The following is a 25,813-nucleotide window of genomic DNA, read 5'->3' as shown; positions in this document are numbered from 1 at the left end:
TAAAGTTGCATTGCTATAAAACATATGTAGAAGATTCAGTATGTACAAGGTCTGAAAAAGCAGTTTGTTAACCTTCACCAGCTAAAAAGATTCGGTGCTTGCTACAACCATAGTTAAGAGTACAAAAGTACAAAACTGCTGTACCTTGTTTAAATGAATGAATTAATAAATACAATAAGCTCAAGTCAGTAATTGTTGGCAACAATATTTTTTCTTCTATAAATAAATGTATACTTCTTCTTCATAGACAAAATTACACTTGTAAACTGAAATCAGTGATATGCAGTGTAGCTAATCTCGGAAGTAGCATGCTATCGTCTTGTAAATACTTGTCAGTTACAAAGACTCTTTAAGGAATCCACTGGGAAGCAAATTGCTTGAACTGGAAAGGCAGGTTGAAACAGATATTCCAAGGCTTACCACATAACCATTTTGATAATTGCCACAGCGTTAAAACATGTGCCCTCTAGCACCTTTGTTGATGTAGTAGAGGTCATAAATGCCATGATTACAATCTATTGAAACATATGTAGTATTTGTTATCTTTGATTGGCACAAAAATCGCTTTAGAAAATAGATTATGCCTGAATCCTTCAAGGTAGAGTCTATTTTAATCATTTACACAGTGCTAGATTTGAACACTGCATCCCTATTACAAGGTGATTTTGGCCATCTCTTAGTATTTGTATTTGTTTTGTGACTTTTTTAAGGGAGGTCAAAAATCATAAGGGAAAACAGGTATTTAGATCTGTCGCTGTTCAGATCATTAAAATGAAAGACGTAGTAATCTTAAATACAAGGTGTGATGACAGTTTGGCTGTGCTTGAAACTTAAAAGTATATAGCTGGTAACTTTGTATAGGAGCAAAATGACTGAAGCAAAGCAAGACCAGATAATATTATACATGTTATCCTTTGGGGTCCCAGATCACAAAATAAAGCACAGTAGTTAACTATCTGGTAATGGCAATACATAAGGGGATCTGTTACACACAAAGAAGTTGACAACCATTTGCTTCTACATACAACTCATGTTGCAGGGTCTTTGTTCTCACACTTAATTATGTCAGCCCTTTGTCAGCCCCATTGCCATGGTCAATTTGGGTCAATAGCATTTTGAGATGCATCCATGAATATAGAACTATGTCCTTCTATCTATTTTATCCTGCCTTTAAAGCTTGACAGAATTCAATATGACCAGTTTAATCAGCTGCACTGACAAGCCTAAAGCATATAATGACCTCCTGAATTATGAGGCTATATGAAGATCTAGGTAAGCTAAATGAAATTAGCCCAGTATGTGAAGAGACACAGAGGGCATATGAGTGGGTGGTTTGAAGCTTCTACATATCAGCAAAGGAAGTTGGATGCACTATCAACGTCAATGGCTGTTATGCAAAATAAAGCATACACATTATTATTATTTATTTTTTAGCAGATACCCTTATCCAGGACGACTTACAATTGTTACAAAATATCACATTATTTTTACATACAATTACATTATTTTTTACACATTATTTTTACATACAAGTACCCATGTATACAGTTGGGTTTTTACTGGAGCAATCTAGGTAAAGTACCTTGCTCAAGGGTACAGCAGCAGTGTCCCCCACCTGGAATTGAACCCACGACCCTCCGGTCAAGAGTCCGGAGCCCTAACCACTACTCCACACTGCTGCACATAACAGCTTTCCCCCAATAGCCGATTGTCCTTCATTGATTGCTCAGAGAGACAATTGTCTAACTGCTTTGTAGTAGAGCCGTCATACCAATGGAGCTGCTACCACAACCAGACAGCAGTAGTTTGAAGATGACTCATGGTTGTTTGCAACCTGTGCTGATGAGTCAGTTCTAGAACTTCTTAAACACAGCTCAAGGGAAACTTCAGGACAAACTGTAAGTTGTGTGAATAACACATCTAACATAAATAAATGACAGTACATCAAGGACCACCAGAATAATATGCATCTTTACATTTACTAATTCTTTGAGAATGACTTATAGTCAAAACATGTATCATTGAATGAAAAAAACAAACAAAAAAAAACATTTTTAATTCTACCTATAATTTTTTCATGTTTGTTAATTTACTGCTGAAGGTGAGGTGACAATGGCTCTGTCTACTGTCACTCACTGAGCCAACAGGCACCACATAAGCTTATCCTCCTGGCTCTGTGTGCCACTTGTATCAAATTGTGTGGCTGTTGTATGATGTGAACTCCAGTTGAGAGCACCAAACTCACTGATCTACGTTTGAACTCAAATCTTCAGAGGTCAGAAGGCATAAACTGATTAGGCTTCCTTTCCACATTGCCTAATATAATAAGATACAACATTTAGCAATTTTTGGTGGTGCTCTTAGGAGAGTAGACAGCATTTGATCACTTAAAGGATATAAAGGATACCCCATCAATGACCTGCATTTAAATATATAATGTTATGAGGATTCACACCCAGTGAGTAGTTCAATGTTATATATTGTCACAAATCATTATTTTACTACTGTAAACTACTATATGACACATTCTAGAACTATTCTAGAAATAGTCTTACCTGTATTGTAATGTTTAGTACAATATCGTAAATCCGATTCGTCTTTCAGAATAAACTGTGGCAGTGTGAGCCCTTCTGCAACCTGAACTGGTCCGTTTTCTTGCCACTCAAAAATGAGATCATTCATTGTGTATCCAACTGTAGGGAAATAACAAAACAAGAGAAATGATTCAACAAACAGACAGAGTCACCGTGCAGTTGCACAACATAAACACTAATACCATATATATATATAATTCTCAGTAGGACCCCCAAAAATAGGTAAATGCCAAGTTTTCGTTTGTTACATATGCACTCAGGAAGGTAAATTATATACTGTTAAGAGTCAGTGGGGTTGAGTTCAGTGGCTTGATTTACATGAGACTCCTGATTCTCTCCGCATTATCAAGAGACTATAACATACTACTGTACAGTACATGTATATGGTCACAAGACTTCTGCAGCAAAGATTTCATAAGTGACTTAAAATTCCAGCACATCCCGCTTATTCTTGGAAATTAACCAAGCCAGTGAAAGGGGTTAAAAAATAATTGATCAATCCTCATATTACATAAATGTGAAACTGGTTCTTGTAAAGTACCTACTGTATCAAAACTAAATGTACAGCATGCACAGTATGCAGCAATGCAGTTATTAGTTATTTAATATTGAAAATGTTATTTTTTTCAGCCAGCCTGTGACAGGGCTGTGTGCAAATAATGCGTGGTTTGTAAAATCAAGATGAATTATTTTGAATTTAAGTTTGGCAGGGATGGGGTTAATTTCTGCCAGAATCCATGTCGGGAATGTGGCTGGGGCCTTAATTAAATAATTGTTGGCCAATCAAGCCCCAGCCACATAACATGCTATATAAAGGAAGCCAAATCCTTTGTTTTGTTGGCGGAGTTTGAGAGAACCTTTAGGGAAGGCCATGGCCCAGCCTTAAGGTGAATATTGTTTGTGTTTTGTTTAATCCTTTATTTTGGTCTGTGTACCATGTTTATTTATTTACATCTTTTGGTGTGTTGTTTGTTGATAAACATGTGCAACAGCACTTTAACTGTGTGTTGAAAGTGTAGTGGTAGATTTACTAGCCAATATAAATACCTCCACCTCCATGGAAGGTAAAGACACACTTTTAAAAACATGTCAGATTAAGAAAACAATACCAAATTGTGTATGTGTATAAAACTGAAATTTACATTTGATATACAGGAATAATTTAAATACAGGTATATGGGACTATAAGGGAACTTACATAGATGATTTGTTTCTAAACAAAGTTCTTATGGAAACAAACCTCAGTAATGAACTTAACTTTAGCTAGTTGAGTTTCACAGTATCTGAACCATTTGCATTTTTTTTCCATGTCCAATGGCCCATGCACTGATCTTACAGATGTGGTTTGGGATTTCTGTACTAACAACTAGTGTTGGGACGATTATCAAAAATTCGATAATGCTGTGATAAAAATTTTCAAGAATACACATAATACTTAATTTTTATAATGCTTAAACAGGCCAACCTGTTTGTCGTACTTGTTTCAAGGTATGATTCTACTTTTTTTTTTTTTTTTTTTTTTTTTTTTTAATATGTAAGAAAAAATAAATTTCAATGAATTATTGCTGCAAATGTTAAATGAACAGAAACACAAAAAATAGTGTGAACAGAAGTACAAAATTATTATGACTGTACAGCCTATTTAGTTTTGGAATGAAAATAAACAACCTAAAATATTAAATATGCACCTAACTTGTTTTACTAGTTTTGTAATATTTATTTTTACATTTTAGAAAAGAGGCAAACATAGCTGGCCCATTATATATATATATATATATATATATATATAATATAGCCAAAATTATTTCTATAGGGTGTCTGTACTTGTTGGGTTCCATACCAGCAATGATAGAGAGATTTCTTGAGAAACAGGAAGCAGTGTTTGCAATAATGCCATCTGTAAAAGATCTACCAAGACTAGAAGACTTTGCACTCATGCCTCTTGAGAGGTTTAGAGAGGAACAGGATGTCCCAGTGTCTTCCCTCCAACCTGTGTAGTCATATCTTGATGGTCTGCTACTCCACAGAAGAGTGAGTGTCCCATGGTAAAAGAGCTTAAGTGGACAATCAAGTCTGGTCTTAAAGAGAGATGTGCCGGTTTCACTGTAATTCAGCACAACAGCACATTTATTGATCCTCACTTGTGTGCACTTATGTTAAATGTTGAAAACAAACATGCTACTATTTAGAATATAAAGCTTTTAACTCGGTTTGCCCAGCAGTTCAATTATTGTGAATGTTACTGAGCATGAGTGCAAGCAAAGCACTATGAGTAGCTAAAACTTAAATGCAGAATAATTTTTTTGTTAAAACTTTTTTTTGGGGGGGGTTTGGGGTTTCAAAAAAACAAGTTTTGAAAGATATATGTTTTTAATGTGTTCAAATGAAAGCCTTGCCGCTGGAATTGTAAAATTTCAAAACACCAAAATGAATTATCACGATAAAAGCAGTTATCGTGACAATTCTTCTGATTATAATGGTGATACAAAAATGTCATTATTGTCCCAACACTACTAGCAACAACTCAGGAAATTACATTTTCTGTGGTCAATTATTAAACGCTGTGTTGGGTACTAATGCTGAACTGAACTGCTTGACCAAAGCAAACAATTTGCTTACAAGCTTGTGGCAAGGAGAGAATGAATTTGAGCTGTAAATCTCTTTCCCAACCAGAGAAGGTGCTGCATAAGGGGAAAAATACGCTTTTCACAGGATGTGCTGAACTTCAACCCCGGAGTGAACTGGAAGTCGGCCATCTTGGTGAGACGTGAAGCTGTATACACAGCTGAATCCCATCTGTGCAATCAGCACTGTTGTATTCACCGATTGGATAGAACGGGGCGACGTGCTGATTGTGTGGGCGGGATTTAGTAGTATATTAGGAGTGCAGTGACAGAGGCCCTCCCCTTATTGTCGAAACCTGTTTTAAGCCAGACAATGCCATGTTTTGTTTTGTTGTTACAGGATATTAGCGCAGTCAGAGGAATGAGGACAGGAGCTAAGACCTACACTCGGCACTTGCACCCGCACCTCTCCATTTGAGTAGTGAGTTCTAAAATGCACTGCTGGTCCTACGGGAGTGAGTTGTTTTTTTCTGTCTTCTGCATGCACTTGATTATTACGAGTACAGCGTACAAACAAGATGAAAGCTATATGTTTGTATGTATGTAATGAATACTGACGAAATACAGACAAATCATTTTTACTGTAAATAAATAAAACAAATAAATATGATATATATATATATATATATATATATATATATATATATATATATATATATATAATTTTATTTATTTAGTCATAAGGAAAGGTTTTGACTAAAAAATAACATGCAGACAATAAACAATAAACAACATGGTGGAACAGCCGCGACAACACGTCCTAACAAAAAAAAAAAGGGGAAATAGAGAGACAGAGAGACAGGAATAAATCATATCTGGGTAAACAGGTTATGGGGGTGGAGGGAGTGAGAGTGTCTAATGCTTCAGCGTATGATACTCCTGAAGCATGGAGCAATGCACAGAGCTTGGCGCCGCCTCTTCGCTGTCAGTTGATGTTGATGGTAAATATTCTTTGCTTATGTCTTCACTGACACACTCACTGACATCCGATTCAGTGGAAGAATTGTATGTATTTGAATTTAAATCGGAATCTGAATTCAGTATTATTAATAACACTTCTTTCTCACTGAGCAAGTTTTCGACGGTTTATAAACACTGTTGACATTTTGTGACTGGGTTTATTATATGTAAGTCAATCAATATCTGGCAGAGGGCGCAAGAGACCAATAAAAGGTGTTAAAGATCTTTCACATTCTTATATTGAAAATAACACCAACTATCTATGGTTTGTCAGCTCTCTCAGCTGCTTTTAAAGTACTCAGGTCCTAATTTCCAGATGTAAGTCGATCCAAGTGTGTTTTTTTAAACAGTAATATTTCCAATGATAACTCGGGTTGCCCAGCAGGAGGTGGGTTTATTTTATATGGGGGAAAAAGTTAAATCAAACACATGGCATGAAACCTCTTTCAGGTAAGGTAAAAGTGTTCATAATGAAAAGTTGGCTGTATATAACTAAAGGTTCAGTTATGTTACTGTACTAGCTCTTTAACATGTTGCATAAAATCTGATCAGATCATTCTTTAAAAGAAAACTGTGATACCATTGGTTTTTTTTATCATAAGCAACATCTCAATAAATTCCAATCAGCCTCAGCAGTAGATGCCTTACTTTGTAACACAGTACAGGATGATTTTTTATGACACTATGGACGATCGTAAAAGGATATATTAAAATGTACTACTTACAACTTTCCAACTGCATTATGCAAGTCTGCACATCCATTGGGAAATTTTTAAGATTCATAGGGCAGGAAAGTGTTAATGTCAATCTGGAAAGAAAAAGTTTATATTGGCCTTAATAAAGACAGCAGTTTGGAGTGAAGTGAAATAAATGCAAATGAACATCAAGGATATTGATATCATTAAATGAAATGTACTGTATGGAGATACCTTTTTAGAAACAGAATGTATTGGAAATTTGCATTATCAGCTTCAGTTCATTTCGTGCCTCCAACCCAACCACTGCCGTATGTTAATATAACACAACCCACACCCTGTCGTGTGTTATCCCTTACATAATCACTTCAGTATAAATTGTAATAAGACATACAGAATACACATAGGGCAGGTTTTTGAAAAGGTTGTAAATGATAACTCCAGTGTTAATCAACAAAACAAATATGTAGCATTGATTTTGGCATTTTCGAGCAGTCGTTACGCCTATTTCACACACCAGATAATCGTAAATCAGCATTTTATATGTTAAGTGTTCTAAATAAATGTACACGCTGCATGTCAAAATGCACAATTTTAAATGAAGTTTACAAATTATACACAATAGATATTCCCATTATTTTTTTTATTTCTATTTGGCTGCTGCTCGCTGGTGGGAGAGCCGTCTCACTTTACGCTAATAGTAGTTTCCATAACGGCGAATTATGCTTCCATTCCATTCATTTTTCTTGATCTCGTTAACATGCATTTTGATTAACGAGTCCTCATTTAGTCATTGAGATATATACTTATTAAGTCAGTGTATGGAAATTCTGGCCTGTAATTGGTTGAAACCTCATCAAAAATAGGATTTAACTATTGCCCTCACATCCTTACACCATCGGGCAATAGTCTCCATCTGTCATGTGATTGGTTGCACATCACTGTCAGTCCCGCCCCTTTTCAAAGGAACCAAATATCAAAATCCCTTGTTACAATTCTAAGATCTATTAATGTTGAGGTTTAAAAGTTTTAAATTGAGATGAGGCTAAACATACATGATGATAATTGGCCAGTTAAAAGACAACAATTTCCTTTGAATCGAAAGCACTCTGTAGAACCTAATGACATAATTTAAGAGCGTTACCATGTTCAAATTAAATGTCTGTTCCTTTTTTTTTTTTTAAACCCTACCTGAAGACGTTACACAGTTTGTTATGCTTATGTGTTTATAATGTGGATCTGCATCGGCCACACAAAACACACCTGTCTACAGATTAAAAGGCGACAATTTGTTTTTAATTGAAAGCACTTTGAAGATTATACACACAGCACAACCTAATTGTGTAATTTTAAAAGTTTAACCGGCTTTCAATTGAAATGTGTCAGTTGAGTGAGACCTTAAAGGAAAATTATTTGGAACCGCTGTATTCGTCCCATCCATCCATACTTCCAACATTTTAAAAAGGAAAACTGCTGTGTACCAAAAGGTGCAAAATCAAAAAAGAAAAGGTAATGTAGATACATAAAAATGTGAATAATTGATTTAAAAAAATCAATTCTATCAGGACGTTTTGGACTATAAGTCCTTCTTCAGCTGGATGGAAAAAGCGGTGCCATTTTATTTATTTTAAAAAGGAAAACTGCTTTTACAGTTTTTCATATATATATATATATATATATATATATATATATATATAATATATATTTATTTATCCTGCAATGGTTAAATACATAGGCACAATTCTTAACGTTTAACACTTTGTGGCGGAGTGTCCCGCCCCTATGTATTATTATTTGTATTTTTGTTTACGGCGCGGGTAAAAGCGCCGCGTCTTTTATTATTTTATATTTAAAAACCCTGTGAGGATGCATGGCTGATCAGCTACTGATTATTTAACTAGCTGACAGTCATGCATCCTTACCAAACGCGTGCAGACTCTGGCCGAGGGATAATAAGATAATTACCAACTAGTTAATCCCTCGGCCAGAGTATATAAACCTGCAGCTCTCTGCACTTGAGGTTGGGTGTAGAGAGGAGAGTACGGGGAGTGGAGAGAAAGAAGGAAAGTTAAAAACAATTGCTAAAACGTGCTGGAGTATCCAGCACGACACTTACTTGTTTGTTTATTCGTTTGGCCCTCGTGCCCTTTTGTTTTGTGTTTTGTTGTTTTGTTTAAATCTTTTGTTTTGTTTGTTATTAAATACGCTGAGTGCAATAGCATTCAGCTTCACCCGCCCATCCACTGTTTTGGTTTCTACTTCCTGGTCCGTGACGTCACCACTGCGAGCCAGTCTGTCACACACTTGGATAACTTTTAAACATCTAAAATGTAAACTACTAACAATCCTTATGTTTATTGCGGTAGTACACCACACAATACAAGCTTCCAAACCCCCACCAGTAAAACCTGTATTTACAGCCACCTTTGTCTAACCTTTATCCACTTTTATCCTTACCTTATTGAGTAAAGAACATTTCCATTTTTAAATATTCTTAAAAGTTTGTTATCTGTAGTAACTTCATGAAAATGAGCTCCTTTCTCATTTGCAAAAAACAAATCAGGTTTCCAGATAGAATCTAACATCGAGGGATCCAAATCTAGAGAGTCATCGGGATATTCACTATAAGCCAGCCGGGGGTCATTCCACTGCTGACGAAGAAAGATGTTCACTCTGTAATCCTGTGGGAAACAAAGAGCACAAAACTCTTAAACCTCCCTTACTAATACACTATAGAATTCATATTATTATTTACTTTGTTCACTTAGAACATTTCTGCTTTGAAGAATTGGTATCACTGACACACAAGAACAAAAAGCAGCAGGGCAGAGCGAGAGACTTGTGAATTTAGGTTTTTCACATATAAATAGTTGGTTACAACCAACTTAATAAGTAAGTTTGTGTGTAAATTAATCTTATCTGGCTTTCTCCATCCAGTGTAAACCTCACAACTGGTCCATAGGGCTAGAGTTAATGTCAGATTGGTTACATTTGTAGTTGCATACAAACTGAATAGTTATTGGTGACAGGCTGCTGACATAGTGAGCTGCAAGTTTTAAAGATCTAATCTGTTTTATAATTTTACATTATTGGTAAGTTATTTATATATGTTTTCTGATGGCAGATTGAATGCACTTTTTTTTTTTTAAGTACAGTGGTAAAATATGTACCTTCATTGGTCACTGCAATTACTCAAATGCTGTCTGTATTAAGGTGTTTTTGACAGAGAATGTCACTAGGCCTTTGCTTAGGCCTGGTCATCAGACTTTCATTGACTTACTGACTATTTTAAACATGGACTGTGACCATGGACTGTTGTATAAAAACTAAACTTACCTGGCCAGGTTGAAGAGCAGAGGCAGATCCAGAGCATGGAAATCAAACAGACATTGAAAGAATTAGTAACACAAAACCAAACAAAGAACTGAACTGCACTGCAAATTGACTGTTAATCAAAATGAATGATCATTATTGTAAGCCTGTGGAGGGGGAACAGAGTTTAAACCTGTTTAAATTGCCTGAGCTAATTAGCACACCTGAAAAGGGGGCGCTGCTTCAGATACTTAAGAAGTGCTTTGTAGCACCTGGGGAGAGAGTCGGTTTTTCAAGAGTCATTCCGGAAGGGACACAACTCTAGTTGCAGACAAGATTTTCTGTAGACAGAAATAACTCCACAGTCTAGCGAAGTGAGAGTGAGAAGTGGCTGGTATTATTCTTTTCTGTTCTGTTTGTTTGTTTGTTTTGTTTAATGGAAATTAACAATGAGCTCCTGCACATTGCACCTGGAAAAAAAAAGACTGTTTGCTTACTGTAAATAAATTGCACTTGTTGCTTTTCACCGCACGCTGAAGTGTCTGTGCCATCCTTGACAAAAATTGTTTACAGTACCAGTGCACTAGAGCAGACATTTTGAAAAGAGCTTTAAAGTTATAAGTGTTAACAGCTGTCAGGATGTTAACAATGAAAATAAAAATGACAGGTACGTTATTTAAACAGTTGTAGCAATACGTGGGGACGTATACCGCTATATTTTCTTCAGAACCTCTCTACTTTATTTCATGTATTTATTTTTCAGGTCCTGACACACAAAGGCAATCCCCACACCCCAATGCACAAGTATGTACATTATTTATTTATTTATTTATTTATTTATTTATTTATTTATTTATTCATTTATTTATTTTTATTTTGTATACTTTTTTACAGATTTATATTTGAGTAACTGCAATAAAATCATAAAAAAGGGAGCAGTAAAACAGCAAAAGAAGTTCTGCAACATAAGACCTACTAAAGATGGCTGCACTGAATGCCGCATTGTCTTGAACAAACACAGGTGCCAAATGACCTCAGGCCATCATGTAATACTGTATCACTACAGTCACAAGTTTGTATTTTGTTATACTGTTTGTGATCATAATTGTTTTTTTTTTGTTCTTTGCAATTGCATTGGAGCCATGTACAAGTTGTTTACTATTTTATTACTCAAGGCCTGTAAAAAATATATATATATTGAAACAAAGGGGCTTGTGGCAGGACTGTGTTAATGTGTTTGCATTCTGCAGAGCTGTGTGCAGCTCTGCAGTATACACGACCCCGGCTTGGTGCTGTTCACGCGCCTGCGAACGATGTGTCCCTGTTTGCAGTCCTAGTTCCCACTCTGTGACTGTACATGCAACTCTGCACTAGCGCTGACCCTGTGGGATTACACAAGAGTGTGGAGTGTTTTGGAGAGTACTTGCTAAATTGCTGTTTGACCCTTTTATGCAAAATAATTGCTGCTTTGGACGATACCTGCTTCTATGCTTCATTCTTTCTTTTTCACTGAGTTTTTACAATATTTTGGCAGGTTTATAGCTTTGTATAAGAGTAACACAACCAGGAATGTGAGTAAGGAATTTAAAAAATGCATACTTCATGTGTAGCAGTTTGAACAATATTTTATAACAATCTAATTTATTCAGAAAATGCAAAACTTTGAACACTTTTTTTTTTTTTTTATTCCCCCAATGTGCAGTGTCATTTTAAAATATGACAGCCTCTGATCCCACTCAGCTTCCCATTGGGAGAGACTGCGTTGCCTAGAAAGCACGCAGGCTCAGTCAGCCCCATTCCCTAATACAGCTCTGAGGGAATTGTCTTAGGGAAAGTCCACATTTGTAACAAATACAAATATGACTAAGAATTTGGGTTTTTTTCTTGGTCCTATAAAAGTATAAAAAATGGTATGTACAGTGAAATACAATGAAAAACTGAGCAATTTCAATTTATTTATAGTTGTTTTCAAATATTACAAAGGAGCAGTGTGACAGAGATCGAATGTGCTTCTCCACAGGTGCTGTCCAAAGTTTTATTTTTATTGCACTTGCCAAACTGGCATTGGCGGCTCTCAGCGGGGTTGCCAGCATCAGCTGTGGGTACACGCTTGGCAGTCTCCCTCTGTTCCAAATGCTTCTTACGAAGTTCCTGTGCTAACTGTAAAATATATTCTCTCCTTGGTAAATTCTTCTCCGAGCATTCCTTGTAAAGTACCCAGGAGTTGATGGCTGCTAGGTCCAATACATTGTAAAACACCTGAACAGGCCACCGGCTTGAGACAGCTTTCACAGAATACTTCCGTGCCATCTGATCCAAAACATCAACTCCATATTTTGTTGTATTGTCTCTGGTATTTTTTTCACTAGTCCCGATGCTAATTGACTGACCAAAAAAGCTCACCTGGCAAGCATGAGCCAGCCTTTGAAAAGGCTGATTGAAAACAATATACTGTCAGTCATTCACTCAGGCAGAGAGTAGAGACTAATCTAATTACAGCTAAATACAAATAAGAAAGTAGAATACCGTTCTGTATAATGAAAATACAATTGTTTTCTGTGTGGCCATCAATGTGACTGCTCACGGGGCTTTTAGGTATAATGTAATATATTTCCTTTATTTCTGCACTCCCGCGTTTCATGCTTTGTGAGAATATTTAATACATACGGACAGAAAGGTCCACGAACGCGCAGCCGGAGCTGTTGCCAAAGGCCAGCACTGAACTCGTATCAACATCACTGCACTTTGTTTTCATTAAAGAACTGTATTCACTACAAGCACTAGAGCACGCACTGTGGACGGATGTTTGTGTTTGTGTCTGTGCTACGTGTGGGTGAACTGAAACGGGACTGTAGGGCCAACCCGCAGATTACAAATAAGCAATACATGCCGCTGCATTGCTTCATTAACATTGTTATTATTTACTGTTGTTTGCCATCAGGCCTTTCGATATAAACATTAAATCACCATTGCACCTGGATTATCGTTGTCTTATTATTGATCACCTGCACCTGCATACAGTTAACCACTTTGCCACAAGCAGTCAAAAGGTTAAACATTGTCAAATCTACTACAACTTTATTTGCTTAATTAAACACAATCTTCGAAGACGACACAACTTTAAGTAAAAAAAAATGATTAAAAACAGCAACAAAATGAAAGTTTGGAACATAATATTTGGAACCTCTAACTCCAATCTTTATGAAACATGTTCATGACAAATTACACCAATAACTATGAGAAGCTTTTGAAGAGCCCTGTTTACATGCATGTGACACTTTATCACTCTCCTTAATGCGCTTTACTTATGCCCTCTTATCTGCTCCCTATTTTACTGCATTTAATCCTGTACTTTAAAGAACTGTAATCTGTCACAAGTGTTATTTAATCTGTAGTATTTTGTATTTAATTATATCCTGATGTAACTATCACTGACACTGTTATCTGCTCCGTTATTGAATCGTATTTTGTCATATACAGACGTGCTCAAATTTGTTGGTACCCCTCCACAAAAAACGAAGAATGCACAATTTTCTCTGAAATAACTTGAAACTGACAAAAGTAATTGGCATCCACCATTGTTTATTCCATATTTAATAGAAATCAGACTTTGCTTTTGATTTTTTATTCAACATAATATTGTAAATAATAAAACAAATGAAAATGGCATGGACAAAAATGATGGGACCGCTAACCTAATATTTTGTTGCACAATCACTGCAATCAAACATTTTCTGTAGCTCTCAATGAGACTTCTGCACCTGTTAACAGGTAGTTTGGCCCACTCTTCCTGAGCAAACTGCTCCAGCTGTCTCAGGTTTGATGGGTGCCTTCTCCAGACTGCAAGATTCAGCTCTTTCCATAGATGTTCGATAGGATTCAGATCAGGACTCATAGAAGGCCACTTCAGAATAGTCCAATGTTTTGTTCTTATCCATTCTTGGGTGCTTTTAATGTGTTTTGGGTCATTATCCTGTTGGAGGACCCATGACCTGCGACTGAGACAGAGCTTTCTGACACTGGGCAGTATGTTTCGCTCCAGAATGCCTTGATAGTCTTGAGATTTCATTGTGCCCTGCACAGATTCCAGGCACCCTGTGCCAGGCGCAGCAAAGCAGCCCCAAAACATAACCAAGCCTCCTCCATGTTTCACTGTAGGTATGGTGTTCTTTTCTTTGAAAGCTTCATTTTTCCGTCTGTGAACATAGAGCTGATGTGACTTGCCAGAAAGCTCCAGTTATGACTCATCTGTCCAAAGGACATTCTCCCAGAAGGATTGTGGCTTGTCAATATGCATTTTAGCAAATTTCAGTCTGGCTTTTTTATGTTTTTCTTTCAAAAGTGGAGTCCTCCTGGGTCTTCTTCCATGGAGCCCACTTTCGCTCAAAAAGCAACGGATGGTGCGATCAGAAACTGACGTACCTTCACCTTGGAGTTCAGCTTGTATCTCTTTGGCAGTTATCCTTGGTTCTTTTTCTACCATTCGCACTATCCTGTTCAATCTGGGGTCGATTTTCCTCTTGCGGCCGCGCCCAGGGAGGTTGGCTACAGTTCCATGGACCTTAAACTTCTTAATATTTGCAACTGTTGTCACAGGAACATCAAGCTGCTTGGAGATGGTCTGTAGCCTTTACCTTTAACCTTGCTTGTCTATTATTTTCTTTCTGATCTCCTCAGACAACTCCCTCCTTTGCTTTCTCTGGTCCATGTTCAGTGTGGTGCACACAATGATACCAAACAGCACAGTGACTACTTTTCTCCATTTAAATAGGCTGAATGACTGATTACAAGATTGGAGACATGTGTGATACTAATTAAAGAAACTAATTAGTTTGAAATATCACTATAATCCAATTATTTATTATCTTTTCTAAGGGGTACCAACAAATGTGTCCAGGCCATTTTAGAATATCTTTGTAGAACAAGCAATAATTCATCACTTTTCACAGCTTCTTTACTTTATTCTATGACATACCAAAGGCATGCAAGTATACATGATAAAATAGCTTTTAATTTCATCACTTTTCAGGAGGAATGAAGCATTATTTCAATGAGCTGTAAGGGTACCAACAAATTTGAGCAGTCTGTACTTGTATTTGCTAGAACCGAAGTCATTGTATTTTATCTTGCTCTTAATTGTATTAATACTTGTACTGTGATTCTTGAAATGTATTTTTGTTTACGACTAAGTCCCTGGATAAGGGCGTCTGCTAAGAAATAAATAAATAATAATAATAATAATAATAATAATAATAATAATATACTCAATTGTATACTCATGGGAGGACATTTTCAAACATTGTCAGGGAAGCTGCACTAATAAAATAAATGTTATGGCCCTGGCAGTAAAATGTATAAGCTGGGTAAATACATTTACTGAAAAATGTACAAAGGAAAAAAATCCTCTTTACTTTTTGTTCTGAATGTTGTCAGATTTTTCAGGGTCTCAAAAAACATAATCCTCTACTTTTTCAGGTAAAGCCTTCAGAGGTGTTTCACAGGCTTGGTGGTGACATCAGACCAGGAAGGAGACACACACAGTACTGCGGGGTATGAAGCGCTGGTGCGCATATTTATTAACAAATCAAATATTTATACAAAACAAAACACTTAACAAAAACTAAAGGCTCAATGGCCAAAATAAACAGACACACAAAACAAAAGTAATGTGCTCGTTTAAAGCCAGCACAAGTAGCAGTTGTTGTTTAGTATATTTTCAGTTCTTACTGTCTCACACTCTTATTTTACCTCTGAACAGCTAACTAAAGAACTTTGTTCTTTAAAAATCTTGAAATGCTGTGACAGCTGTTGAAGTTGACTGTAAATCTTCAGTACAGCCTTGCAATTCCTGTTTTATCTTAGTCGGCATTTTTTCTATTCCACAATCCAAATTCTCAGGTGTTAGTTTAATTTAATTTCTATATTTATCATCAATGAAATCCTCATTGATTTGCTGTTGATTATGAAGCATTACTTTCCAGTCTGTCATATCATCCAAACACTTTCTATTACAAAGTATTTATGTCTCTAAACCTGTATACCCTTCCTGAGTCTGATTAATAGTCGCCTTAATTTCTTCCATAGACCTAGCAAGCCTAAGGACCTGAACAGCGATTGGGGGGGGAATTGACCTGTTAGAAAATATTACAGGGGAAAATGACTCCAAGTCTAAGTCCAACAAAGTCTGTTCTGCACCAATGCTATCTGCTAATTGCAAACTCATTGTGGTCTCAATATTATCATTATTCAAAAGACTAAGATTAAAAATGTCAAGACCATCTTGATTCTAAGTCTCCATGTTTGACTCATTGTTATTAAATACAACAGCAAACACTCACAATTCCTAGGCAAACATCACCAAATCAAAGGTATATTAAAGAAGTTAGAGATTCTGTTCCTTTGTGGTCGCCAAATCTGAAAAACTGAAGAATGTCTGAAAAGCTTTTAAATCCTTTGGGACTGGATAGTTCTGCATTGCCTCTGTTTTCCCAGGATCAGCCTGTACAACTTTGTCTGACACTTCATGTCCAAAAAATTTAATTTTTAACAAAACTGACATTTCTTCAGATTTAACTCAGTTCAGCCTCCTTCAACTTGTCAATTATTGTTTGCAGATCTTCCAGGTGTCTTGAAATATCTTTGGAATGAATTATGTCATCCAGATAGACCAAACAAATCTCCATTAATCTCTGGAATGTAGCTGGTGCATATTTTAGTCCAAAAGGCACAACACTGTACAAACCAAAAGGTGAAAAAGCAGTTTTGCTTTTGCTTGCTTCTTTCATTTCAACCTGCCAACACCCACTGTTCAGGTCTAAAGTTGTAAAGACTGTTGCTCTTGCCAAGGACTGCAGTGTCTCACCAATGGTTGACAATGGATAAGCTTCAATCTCAGTCAAGGCATTAAGTCTTCGATAGTCAGCACAAAATCTCTGTGTGCCATCTTTTTTAGGAACAAACAGTATGGGCGATGCCCACAGAGAATGTGATGGTTCAATTACACCGTTTCTCAACATTTCTTCAATTTGTTCCTTCACAAAATGTTGCTTATGAAAGACATTCGACATGGCCTTTGTTTAATTGGAATTGCATCACGTGTTATGGTCTTGTGCTGCAAGACAGATGCTCACCCTATATCTGGTGTACAAACCTCAGTGTTGTTTTCCAACATAGTTTGTAGAGTATCCTTTTGACTTGCAGGTAAACTGCTGTGCTCAACAGTTTTTCCAATCAAGTCCCTTCTTTTCTATTCTATAGTAACATCAAACATTTTGGCAGTTGGGAAAACTGATGTATACAAGATAGTACAATCTTGCATTTCATCTTGTCTCTTTAATTGTTTTGAAGCCCATGATGCTACATGCACCGCTCCTGGTTGAAAATGATATGTTTGTCTGGTTTCCCTTAAAATTATAAGATTTGTCCACTGGCATCAATTTGCATATAGCTAAGATATATGAAGTCAAGTCCAAGGACTAATGCAAATATGAAGTCAAGTCCGCTCCCTTGGCACTTACTTCCAGACACCCCACTGTCGTGGTCTGGACCTCCCATCACCTGTTGACCCCTCCCCAAACAGAAGAGGAACCAGCCGGAGCTCTCGAACAGACCGGTGGTGCCATTCTGAGGGGGAGGATATGTGACAAGGAGAGCCCTATCGCTGGTTCCTGCGTAAATGTGTGCAGCTGGGACACGGAACAGGAGAGGCATTGCTGGGCAACCAGTTGAGCAGTTAGGCTCGACTGGCGCTGAGCTGATCGGGAGGTCCGGATTGGCTGGGGGGCGTGCCCAGGGAGGTTGCGCACAGCTCAGAAAAGCATTTGCACCACAGCTCGAGGCTTCTGCACAGCAATTGCTACACAAACAGGCACTGAGCAAAAGCTTGCGCTTTGTTGACATCAGGAGGAGTGTGTCTGCTCCGCAGGATTATCTACTACGAAACCCTTTAACTGCAAGATGACGCTCATGAAGGCATTGCCCAGCCAAGGCAATTTGAAGAGGCAGGAGTCGTCGTGAGGAGGCCGGGACTCCCAGGGCCCAGAAGTAGGTTAGTTTAGGGGAGGTTGATCCCAAACAGTGTATAGAGAGGGTTTGTGGAGAGTAGTAGTTTCCTGGAGTGGGACATTCCTTTTAGTGGGACTACTGCTCACCATTTGTGTGGCAAACTTTTATTTTTAGCTTTGTTTTCTTTTCTTTTCTTTATTAGACATGACACTAGGGCTACCATTGCTGGTACCCTAGTGTCAGCACTTGTGTTAATTAAATGTTCGTGCCTGTGCAGCATGTCAACACCCAATGCTCTGTGTCTGCCTCAGTATTGTTCAGTGATGATACACGCACGTAACACTTCACCATGTTACAGAGCTATAAACCCCTTAATATTCAAGCTATTTTGTGAATAGGTCGACTGTTTGTAATTACTGGTCTGGTATAAAGTACTGTACAAAGTAAATAATATATATATATTTTTTCAAGTCTACCCAATTGGACAATTTTATATATTTTCTAAGATTTAAAATGTTGCTACCCTGGCAGTAAAATTATGACTGAATGAATTTGGTTTAAATTTCTAAGCCAATTTCTTGTCTCTTTTAAAGACAAATTAAGATATTTTCTTAAACTAAATGTGTGGATACTACTGGTCAGTTCTTTGTCCCGAAACCTTGTTTGTGTTTTACTGAAATTTTAAACTATGTATCGACAAAGGAAAGCATTGTCATTTCTTAAACTCAACTCATAAATAAATATGTTCCCTAGGAACAACTGTATTTGTGAGGTTGCACTCATGGCCAGGAAATTGGGGGCCCGGGACAAGTTCTATGAGAAGGGCCCACCTCTCAATTCAATTAGCGCACTTGACAGAATTTACCTTGGCAACAACCTTCTAACTTTATAATGTATTTTCTTTGTATTTTAACAAAACCTCACTTGTCACCAATGAACAAAGACATATATTCATCTTGATTCAAATACAGTAAACCTTTGAATAATTCATTTCTATACTATTTAGATATACATTAATATGTTTTTGTATGTACTTATTCCCCTACGATTAATAGCCCATGTCAAAGAAGCAAAAACAGCCCACATTTTTCTTATGCCGATACAGTACAAGTTTTACAGGGTTACAGACAGTAGCTTAACTACTTGCTATTATACCCAGTAAAAAAGAGAATAGTTAAAGTGTTAGATGTTTAATAGTTAAAACACACTGTTTAGCCAATAATAAATAATGAACATTAAATACCATTAAGAAGGTGTTCCAAAAGTGTTGCAGAAATGTGTTTGGTTGTTTTTACAGTATAGCCAATACCTCATTATTCTAACAACAGAATACACAAACCTTGATATCAATAAAAAATATTTTGTGCATTTTGTTAACATACCACATTTAACGCTTATGGTATGATATAAATGCAAAAAATATTGGTGTAGAGTAAGAAAATATTTCGAGGACTCAAGGAAATGTGTTTTGGCAATACAATTAAAATAATAAATAAAGCTCAGGCCTTTATATTAAGGATTTATATTATTGGTCAATAATGTTATCAAAATCACATCTTTATTGGTTTTGATGCACTCTGATTGGTACTCTCCATTGATACCGACTACTAATTCTCTGTTTTAGTAATGGAAAGTGAAGGAGGAGCATAGAATAAATGATATCTGAAATAAGTTTAGTGTTATGAAATGTTTCATTTAGTGTCCTGCATCTCATTTAGTCTCCAGCGACCGGCGGACCCATGGTGGACAGGTGATCATCAAGGCAGGGAGGTATGATGGGACTTCACCCTGGGAGGCCTACCTAGCAAAGTTTAAATTTGGTAGCACCGGTGAATGGCTGGCCTTAGCAGGGACTTTAGAAGAGCCAGCTCTTCAAATACTGCTAGATTTAGACCCATGACAGCAAAATTACTTTCAGGCACTCACTGTAGCACTCGTCGATGGTTTGGCACTGTAGAATTGGAGGAATTAGATAGAGACAAGCTAAGAAGAGGCTGCACCAGTACAGCTCCCCCGTGACCAGGCCATCTCAGCGGGACAAGCGGCTGTGCTGGTGGTGTGGCAGGCCTAGCCACATTTGTGCTCACTGTCCCCGGCTGGCTAGACCACCAGAAACAGCCCTGCAGCTGGGAAACACCGGCAGGTCGGCCTAGAAGGGGAACAGCTGGTCCACACTACTCCCCTCCAAGATGATGCCAACAGCCAGGTCTGCCTGGTGGGTTGAATTGGCCAGGGTAACAACCTACACACTACCTGCCACATCAACGGGGTCCAGTGCAAAGCCTTGGTCGATACTGGCGCTAGCATTAGCCTGGGGAGATCCAGCCTGTCACTATAATACAATTTGCAATTCAGAATTGGTACTGCTGTTGTATTTGTTTTATTATAAAATGTATTAGACCTGGGGGTCCCCGAGTAACTCACCTGGTAGAAGCGCAGCTCCGTGGTGCGCAGGGTGAGTCATACAGCGCAGGTTCGCGTCCTGGCTTTATGAAGTAGACTGTTCTTCACTAGGGACTCAGAATGGAGCAGAGATTTTGCTCTGGCGCTCCCGTGGGTTAAGGAGGTAAAACTGGCAGGAACTGCTTCCCCTCATCGCTCTACAGCGAAGCCTGCTGGCCAGGCGCCCAGTGAGCTCAGAGCGGACACCTGCAGGGCTGGTCTTTGTACTCCAGAGGTCAGTAACTCACTGACATCCACTCTTGAGTTCCTGGGTGAAAAAGGAAGCTGGCTTGGTCGTGGGATCGGGGGACGCCCACTCAACTTTCGGGTCTCCTGGGCCATGCATGTGGGGAATTGCTGCGGTAAGGGGAAAACCGATTGGGCATTCCAAATTGGGAGAAAAATTATAATTGGACACTAAATTTAAAAAAAAAGAAAAAATATAATATCTTTACCTTACTACTTGTCTAATTCTTGTTGAATATAATCCATCCATCCATTATCATTAACCGCTTACTCCTTTACAGGGTCGCGGTGAGCCGGAGTCTAACCCGGCATACACAGGGCGCAAGGCGAGACTACACCCTGGATGGGACGCCAGTCCATTGTTGAATATAATAAATACAATAAATACATGAGACAACTTAAATATATTAATAAAATTTAAAATATACATACCATGGTTGTTTCTGCAATTGAACCAAAGCTGTTAATAAATATGTTGCATGTCACATTCACAGGAGGACCTGAAAAAAAAATCTCCACGTTACAGTGGATTGCTGTACCAACACAATAAAGACATTGTGAATATTCATCATCAGTATTTTTGTTTTGTCCTTAAACATTTTTAAACATAACTTTAAATTATTTCATAGAAAAATACAACTTTTACGTCAAGATTATTTAATATGCTTCTGGAACACAATAATTGGGCATTAGGATGAGACTGTCAAATGCAATCTAACAAAAAACTCTGGGGTCTCATTTTGTTTTTAAAGAACATTTATAAATTTACAACATATCTATTTGACTGATCTGATCGATCAAACTTTACACCACTTATGAGAAAAGTTCTCCAACATTGTTTATTCAGAATTAGTCTACTAAAGATGCAAAACCCTCATTCAGAGGGACAACCAGATGACAGTAGAAGACAAGACACAAAATATATAAAAATCATGCACAATAAGATTTTTAAATGGCCTTTCCTCATCCATGTATCCAGTATCTATTATACTTCATATTCATACAATACTTCACATTCTTTAACATTCAGATTTTTAAATCGATGTACCTTTAAAATTTGGTCTGATTCTTGCATCATATCCTGATGTCCTTCCCATAAGCTTGTCCAGGAAATCGGACGGGGACATTGGAATGTTGCGACTTCGGGCTCCTTCGGGTTCCTTTGATGCTACCAAACTGTGGAAGCAAACAGCAAATGTATATATTTACTATTCCTAGTTTGTAATTATTATCACTGAAGGTATTGGTTGTACACGTGAATGATAAAGTTATATTTGGAGAATAGTTTTGTATTATAAGATTCCATGATTGTTATTTAAAAATGTAATCAAAATATAAATATAGAAAAAGCAATATATCCTACTACTTTTCATTATTTAACCTTACTACAGGACTGTAAGTAGACAATATTATCCATTGTATCCTTGATTTTCATATATCGGTGTTTCTTTATTACCAAATGCTCTTATAACAGTACAGTCCCATCAAATTCAGCAGTGTAATTTGCCCATTCAAAAGATCTGCTTTCAAAATAAAGAACCATGTAAGCCTGGATTAAAAACGATCAACTGCTTTTTTAGTTTTTCCCCGTATAATGGGATTCCACTTACATGAAAATAGTACCTAGTTAACTATACTCTCTGTTTTCCTTTCAGACCCTCTCTACATTGCTGAAGTGTGCCCATGTGCAGTTTGTTATTTTTTCAGGTTTCACTCAAATGTGCCAAAGAATAAACCATGGGAGTGAGCAGGCAGCAGAGAAATCATATTTAAGGTGGTACCACCTAAAAATGTGTTCCTGCTTGTAACAGAAAATGTTACCAGTCTAAAAAGCTTTTGTGCCATAAAAATGAATATTTTACAACCAAATATTACCGTACTCACACTGAGCAGACAACTAGAACAGAATTCATAACATAAATGTTATTTATACCCACTAGTAGCTACAGAAAACAAGCCTTTTATTCTTGCAGGACAGTATAAAAGCACACATTTTTTCTTCTAAAAAATGCTTAGTCTTTTGGAGTTGTAGTAATTTATGTATTGTCCATAACACCGTGTAACATTTTTTTTTTTTTTTTGTTCCTGGGTAGTAAGTGTTATTTCCTAATTGCTTATGCCTCAAAAGTATAGAAAATGGCTATTATTCCCCACAAACTTTGCTTTTGTGACCAGGACAGTGATATTTTGAAATTTACCTATTTTCCAGAACATTCCAGATAGATTCAGTGCTGAGTAAACTTGGAGTAACTTCTAGAACTTTCTAGAACTTTCCAGTAATATAAATAGTAGTATAAATACAGGGGCCTTAAGCCCACCAGTTCAGTTTAGTTCCAGCTGCCTAAGTGGATACATATCTGCATTTTTCTGAGATGGCATCAAGAGACTGCAAGCATCCGGCAGACTCATTTTGAGACTTCAAAATGGTGGCATTCCTGATGGGTCTCCAAGGCGGTTTTACCAAGTTTCCCTGCTATCTTTGCCTTTGGGACAGCAGGGACACCAAGGCGCACTACCACAGGCAGGACTGGCCACAGTGGACCGAGTTCTCTGTGGGGAGGAACAATGTCAAGTGGGAGCCACTGGTGGACCCCTGGAAGGTGCTGATGCCACCACTGCACATCAAATTGGGCCTTATGAAACAATTTGTCAGAGCTCTAGATAAGGAGTCGGCAGCCTTCAAGTACCTTCAAGACTTCTTCCCTAAGCTGTCTGAGGCAAAGGTCAAAGCCGGTGTCTTCGTTGGACCACAGATAAAGAAGATCCTGGAGTGCAATGAATTCCCCATGAAGCTCACTAGTAAGGAGAAAGCGGCTTGGAACAGCTTTGTCGCAGTGGTTCGGGGCTTCCTGGGCAATCACAAGGCTGAAAACTATGTGGAGCTGGTTGAGACTCTGGTGAAGAACTACGGCACAATGGGCTGTAGTATGTCCCTCAAAGTCCATATCCTTGATGCTCATCTTGATAAATTCAAGGAGAACATGGGAGCGTACTCGGAGGAGCAAAGCGAGCGCTTCCACCAGGATATACTGGACTTTGAACGCCGCTACCAAGGACAGTATAACGAGAACATGATGGGAGACTACATTTGGGGGCTGATTCGTGAAAGTGATTTACAGTATAATCGTAAATCTCGAAAAACTACTCACTTCTAAATCTTTTGTAGTCATTTTTGTGTTACTTTAGTATACATACATGTTAATTTGGATTCATATGTTGTTTTTTTCGGACACAAATTCGCCCGTTTTCTCATTGGAAATAGGTAAATTTCAAAATATCACTGTCCTGGTCACAAAAGCAAAGTTTGTGAGGAATAATAGCCATTTTCTATACTTTTGAGGCATAAGCAATTAGGAAATAACACTTACTACCCAGGAACAAAAATTGTGTTACATAGTGATAATCATTCATTTTGAGCAGAGCATGTTATAAGGCAAACATACATTTCACAGATAAGTCAATACAGCCTAATATTTAGATATGATTAAATTCTAGCAATGCAGTATATTTTCTAACTCCACAAATCATCCACTCAATATTTCATTTACATTTTACTTGTCTTTTCATACAGTTTTAACCAGTTTAAGCATTTGCTATACATAATTTTAATTAGAAATATTCAGTGTTTAGTTACAAAGAACAAGCCATGCAGTACTTGAATTCAGAGTTCAGAATTAAAAATGCATTTTGTGTAAAAACCTTCAAAAATCAGTCCCATTGTACTTAATTTGGAGTGTTAAGCCTCAGCTACACCCAAATCAAATTATAATGGGAAATGTATATTTAAAGATACTAGCGTTTCTACGTTGTGACTCAATCAAAATAATATACAACATTATTAACTATAAATATTGGGAGATTACATTTCTTGGTAATATTTTTAACTTTCTGAGCTGGGGGAGCCAGATGACATACATCACTTCAAGTCGAGTTCCTCCCCACAAAAAATAAACTGTAGATGGAAGCACTACCAGAATACACAACTGCATTGTGTCCACAAATGACAGGACACATGTAATCTACTGTTGAGTGTTATGACTTTTAATTAGCAAGCAGATATATTTTTAAAGTCGCTGTGATAGAATATATATATATATATATATATATATATATATATATATATATATATATATTATATATATATATATATATATATATATATATATATATATATATATATATATAGACAAAGATATACTCCAAAGACCAAGTGTTGCTATAGTCAGGTTTATTAAATAAGCTTGTGTCTTTCAGACCATTTGTCCTCCAAAACATTCCATAAAAGTATTGTCAAGTGTTTATCAGTTGATTTCTGATTACAGTTCAAAATGTATATTATATTATGTAAAGTGTGACATTCTTCCATAAGTTTTTAAGAGATGCTATGTTTGGGTTTATGAATGAAATAGGAGTGAAGATCCTTATGTGTTTGTGTATAACTTCACATGGCATTTCTTTGATTCCAGTTAGCAAGGAATGTATTGTGGAAATTACGTTCCTGTTTTTTTTTTTTTTTTTTAATTTAGTAGTCGCCAATTGTTTTTATCATTTTTTCTCCCAATTTGGAATAACCAATTATTTTTAGGTTCAGCTCATTGCTACCACCCCCTTGCTGACTCGGGAGTGGCAAAGACAAACACATGCTGTCCTCCGAAGCGTGTGCCATCAGCTGACTACTTCTTTTCACAGTGCAGGCCAACCATGCAGCCACCTGAGAGCTACAGCTTCGGAGGACAACGCAGCTCTGGGCAGCTTACAGGCAAGCCCGCAAGCGCCCGGCCAGACTACAGGGGTCACTGGTGCACGGTGAGCCGAGGACACCCCAGCCGACCTAAGCCCTCAACCAATTGTGCGCCGCTCCCTGGGAACTCCAGTCCACGGTCGGCAGTGGAATAGCCTGGACTTGAACCGCCATCGTCCAGGCTATAGGGCGCAT

General features: G+C 37.4%; 1 protein-coding gene and 1 long non-coding RNA gene across 2 annotated transcripts in view; one reads left to right on the top strand and one right to left on the bottom strand.

Annotated features, from left to right (window-relative positions):
* The window catches only part of LOC117420961 (glycine receptor subunit alpha-3-like), a 62,758-nt gene that overhangs the window by 9,877 nt on the left and 27,068 nt on the right, over positions 1-25,813 (bottom strand). The window contains exons 2-6 of the mRNA XM_034034770.3: positions 21,926-22,053; positions 21,310-21,377; positions 9,331-9,554; positions 6,904-6,986; positions 2,556-2,693 (exon numbers count right to left, since the gene is read on the bottom strand). Of these exons, the coding sequence (XP_033890661.1) occupies positions 2,556-2,693; positions 6,904-6,986; positions 9,331-9,554; positions 21,310-21,377; positions 21,926-22,053 (641 nt within the window). The remainder of the gene's footprint in view (positions 1-2,555; positions 2,694-6,903; positions 6,987-9,330; positions 9,555-21,309; positions 21,378-21,925; positions 22,054-25,813) is intronic.
* Positions 3,440-11,219, top strand: LOC131737561 (uncharacterized). Its single transcript, XR_009329213.1, has 4 exons — positions 3,440-3,481; positions 5,559-5,673; positions 10,949-10,989; positions 11,080-11,219. It is a non-coding gene; the product is annotated as an uncharacterized LOC131737561 (long non-coding RNA).

Source organism: Acipenser ruthenus, chromosome 1, assembly GCF_902713425.1.
Source record: "Acipenser ruthenus chromosome 1, fAciRut3.2 maternal haplotype, whole genome shotgun sequence".
Lineage (NCBI taxonomy): Eukaryota > Metazoa > Chordata > Actinopteri > Acipenseriformes > Acipenseridae > Acipenser > Acipenser ruthenus.
This window is presented reverse-complemented; position numbering and strand designations above follow the sequence as displayed.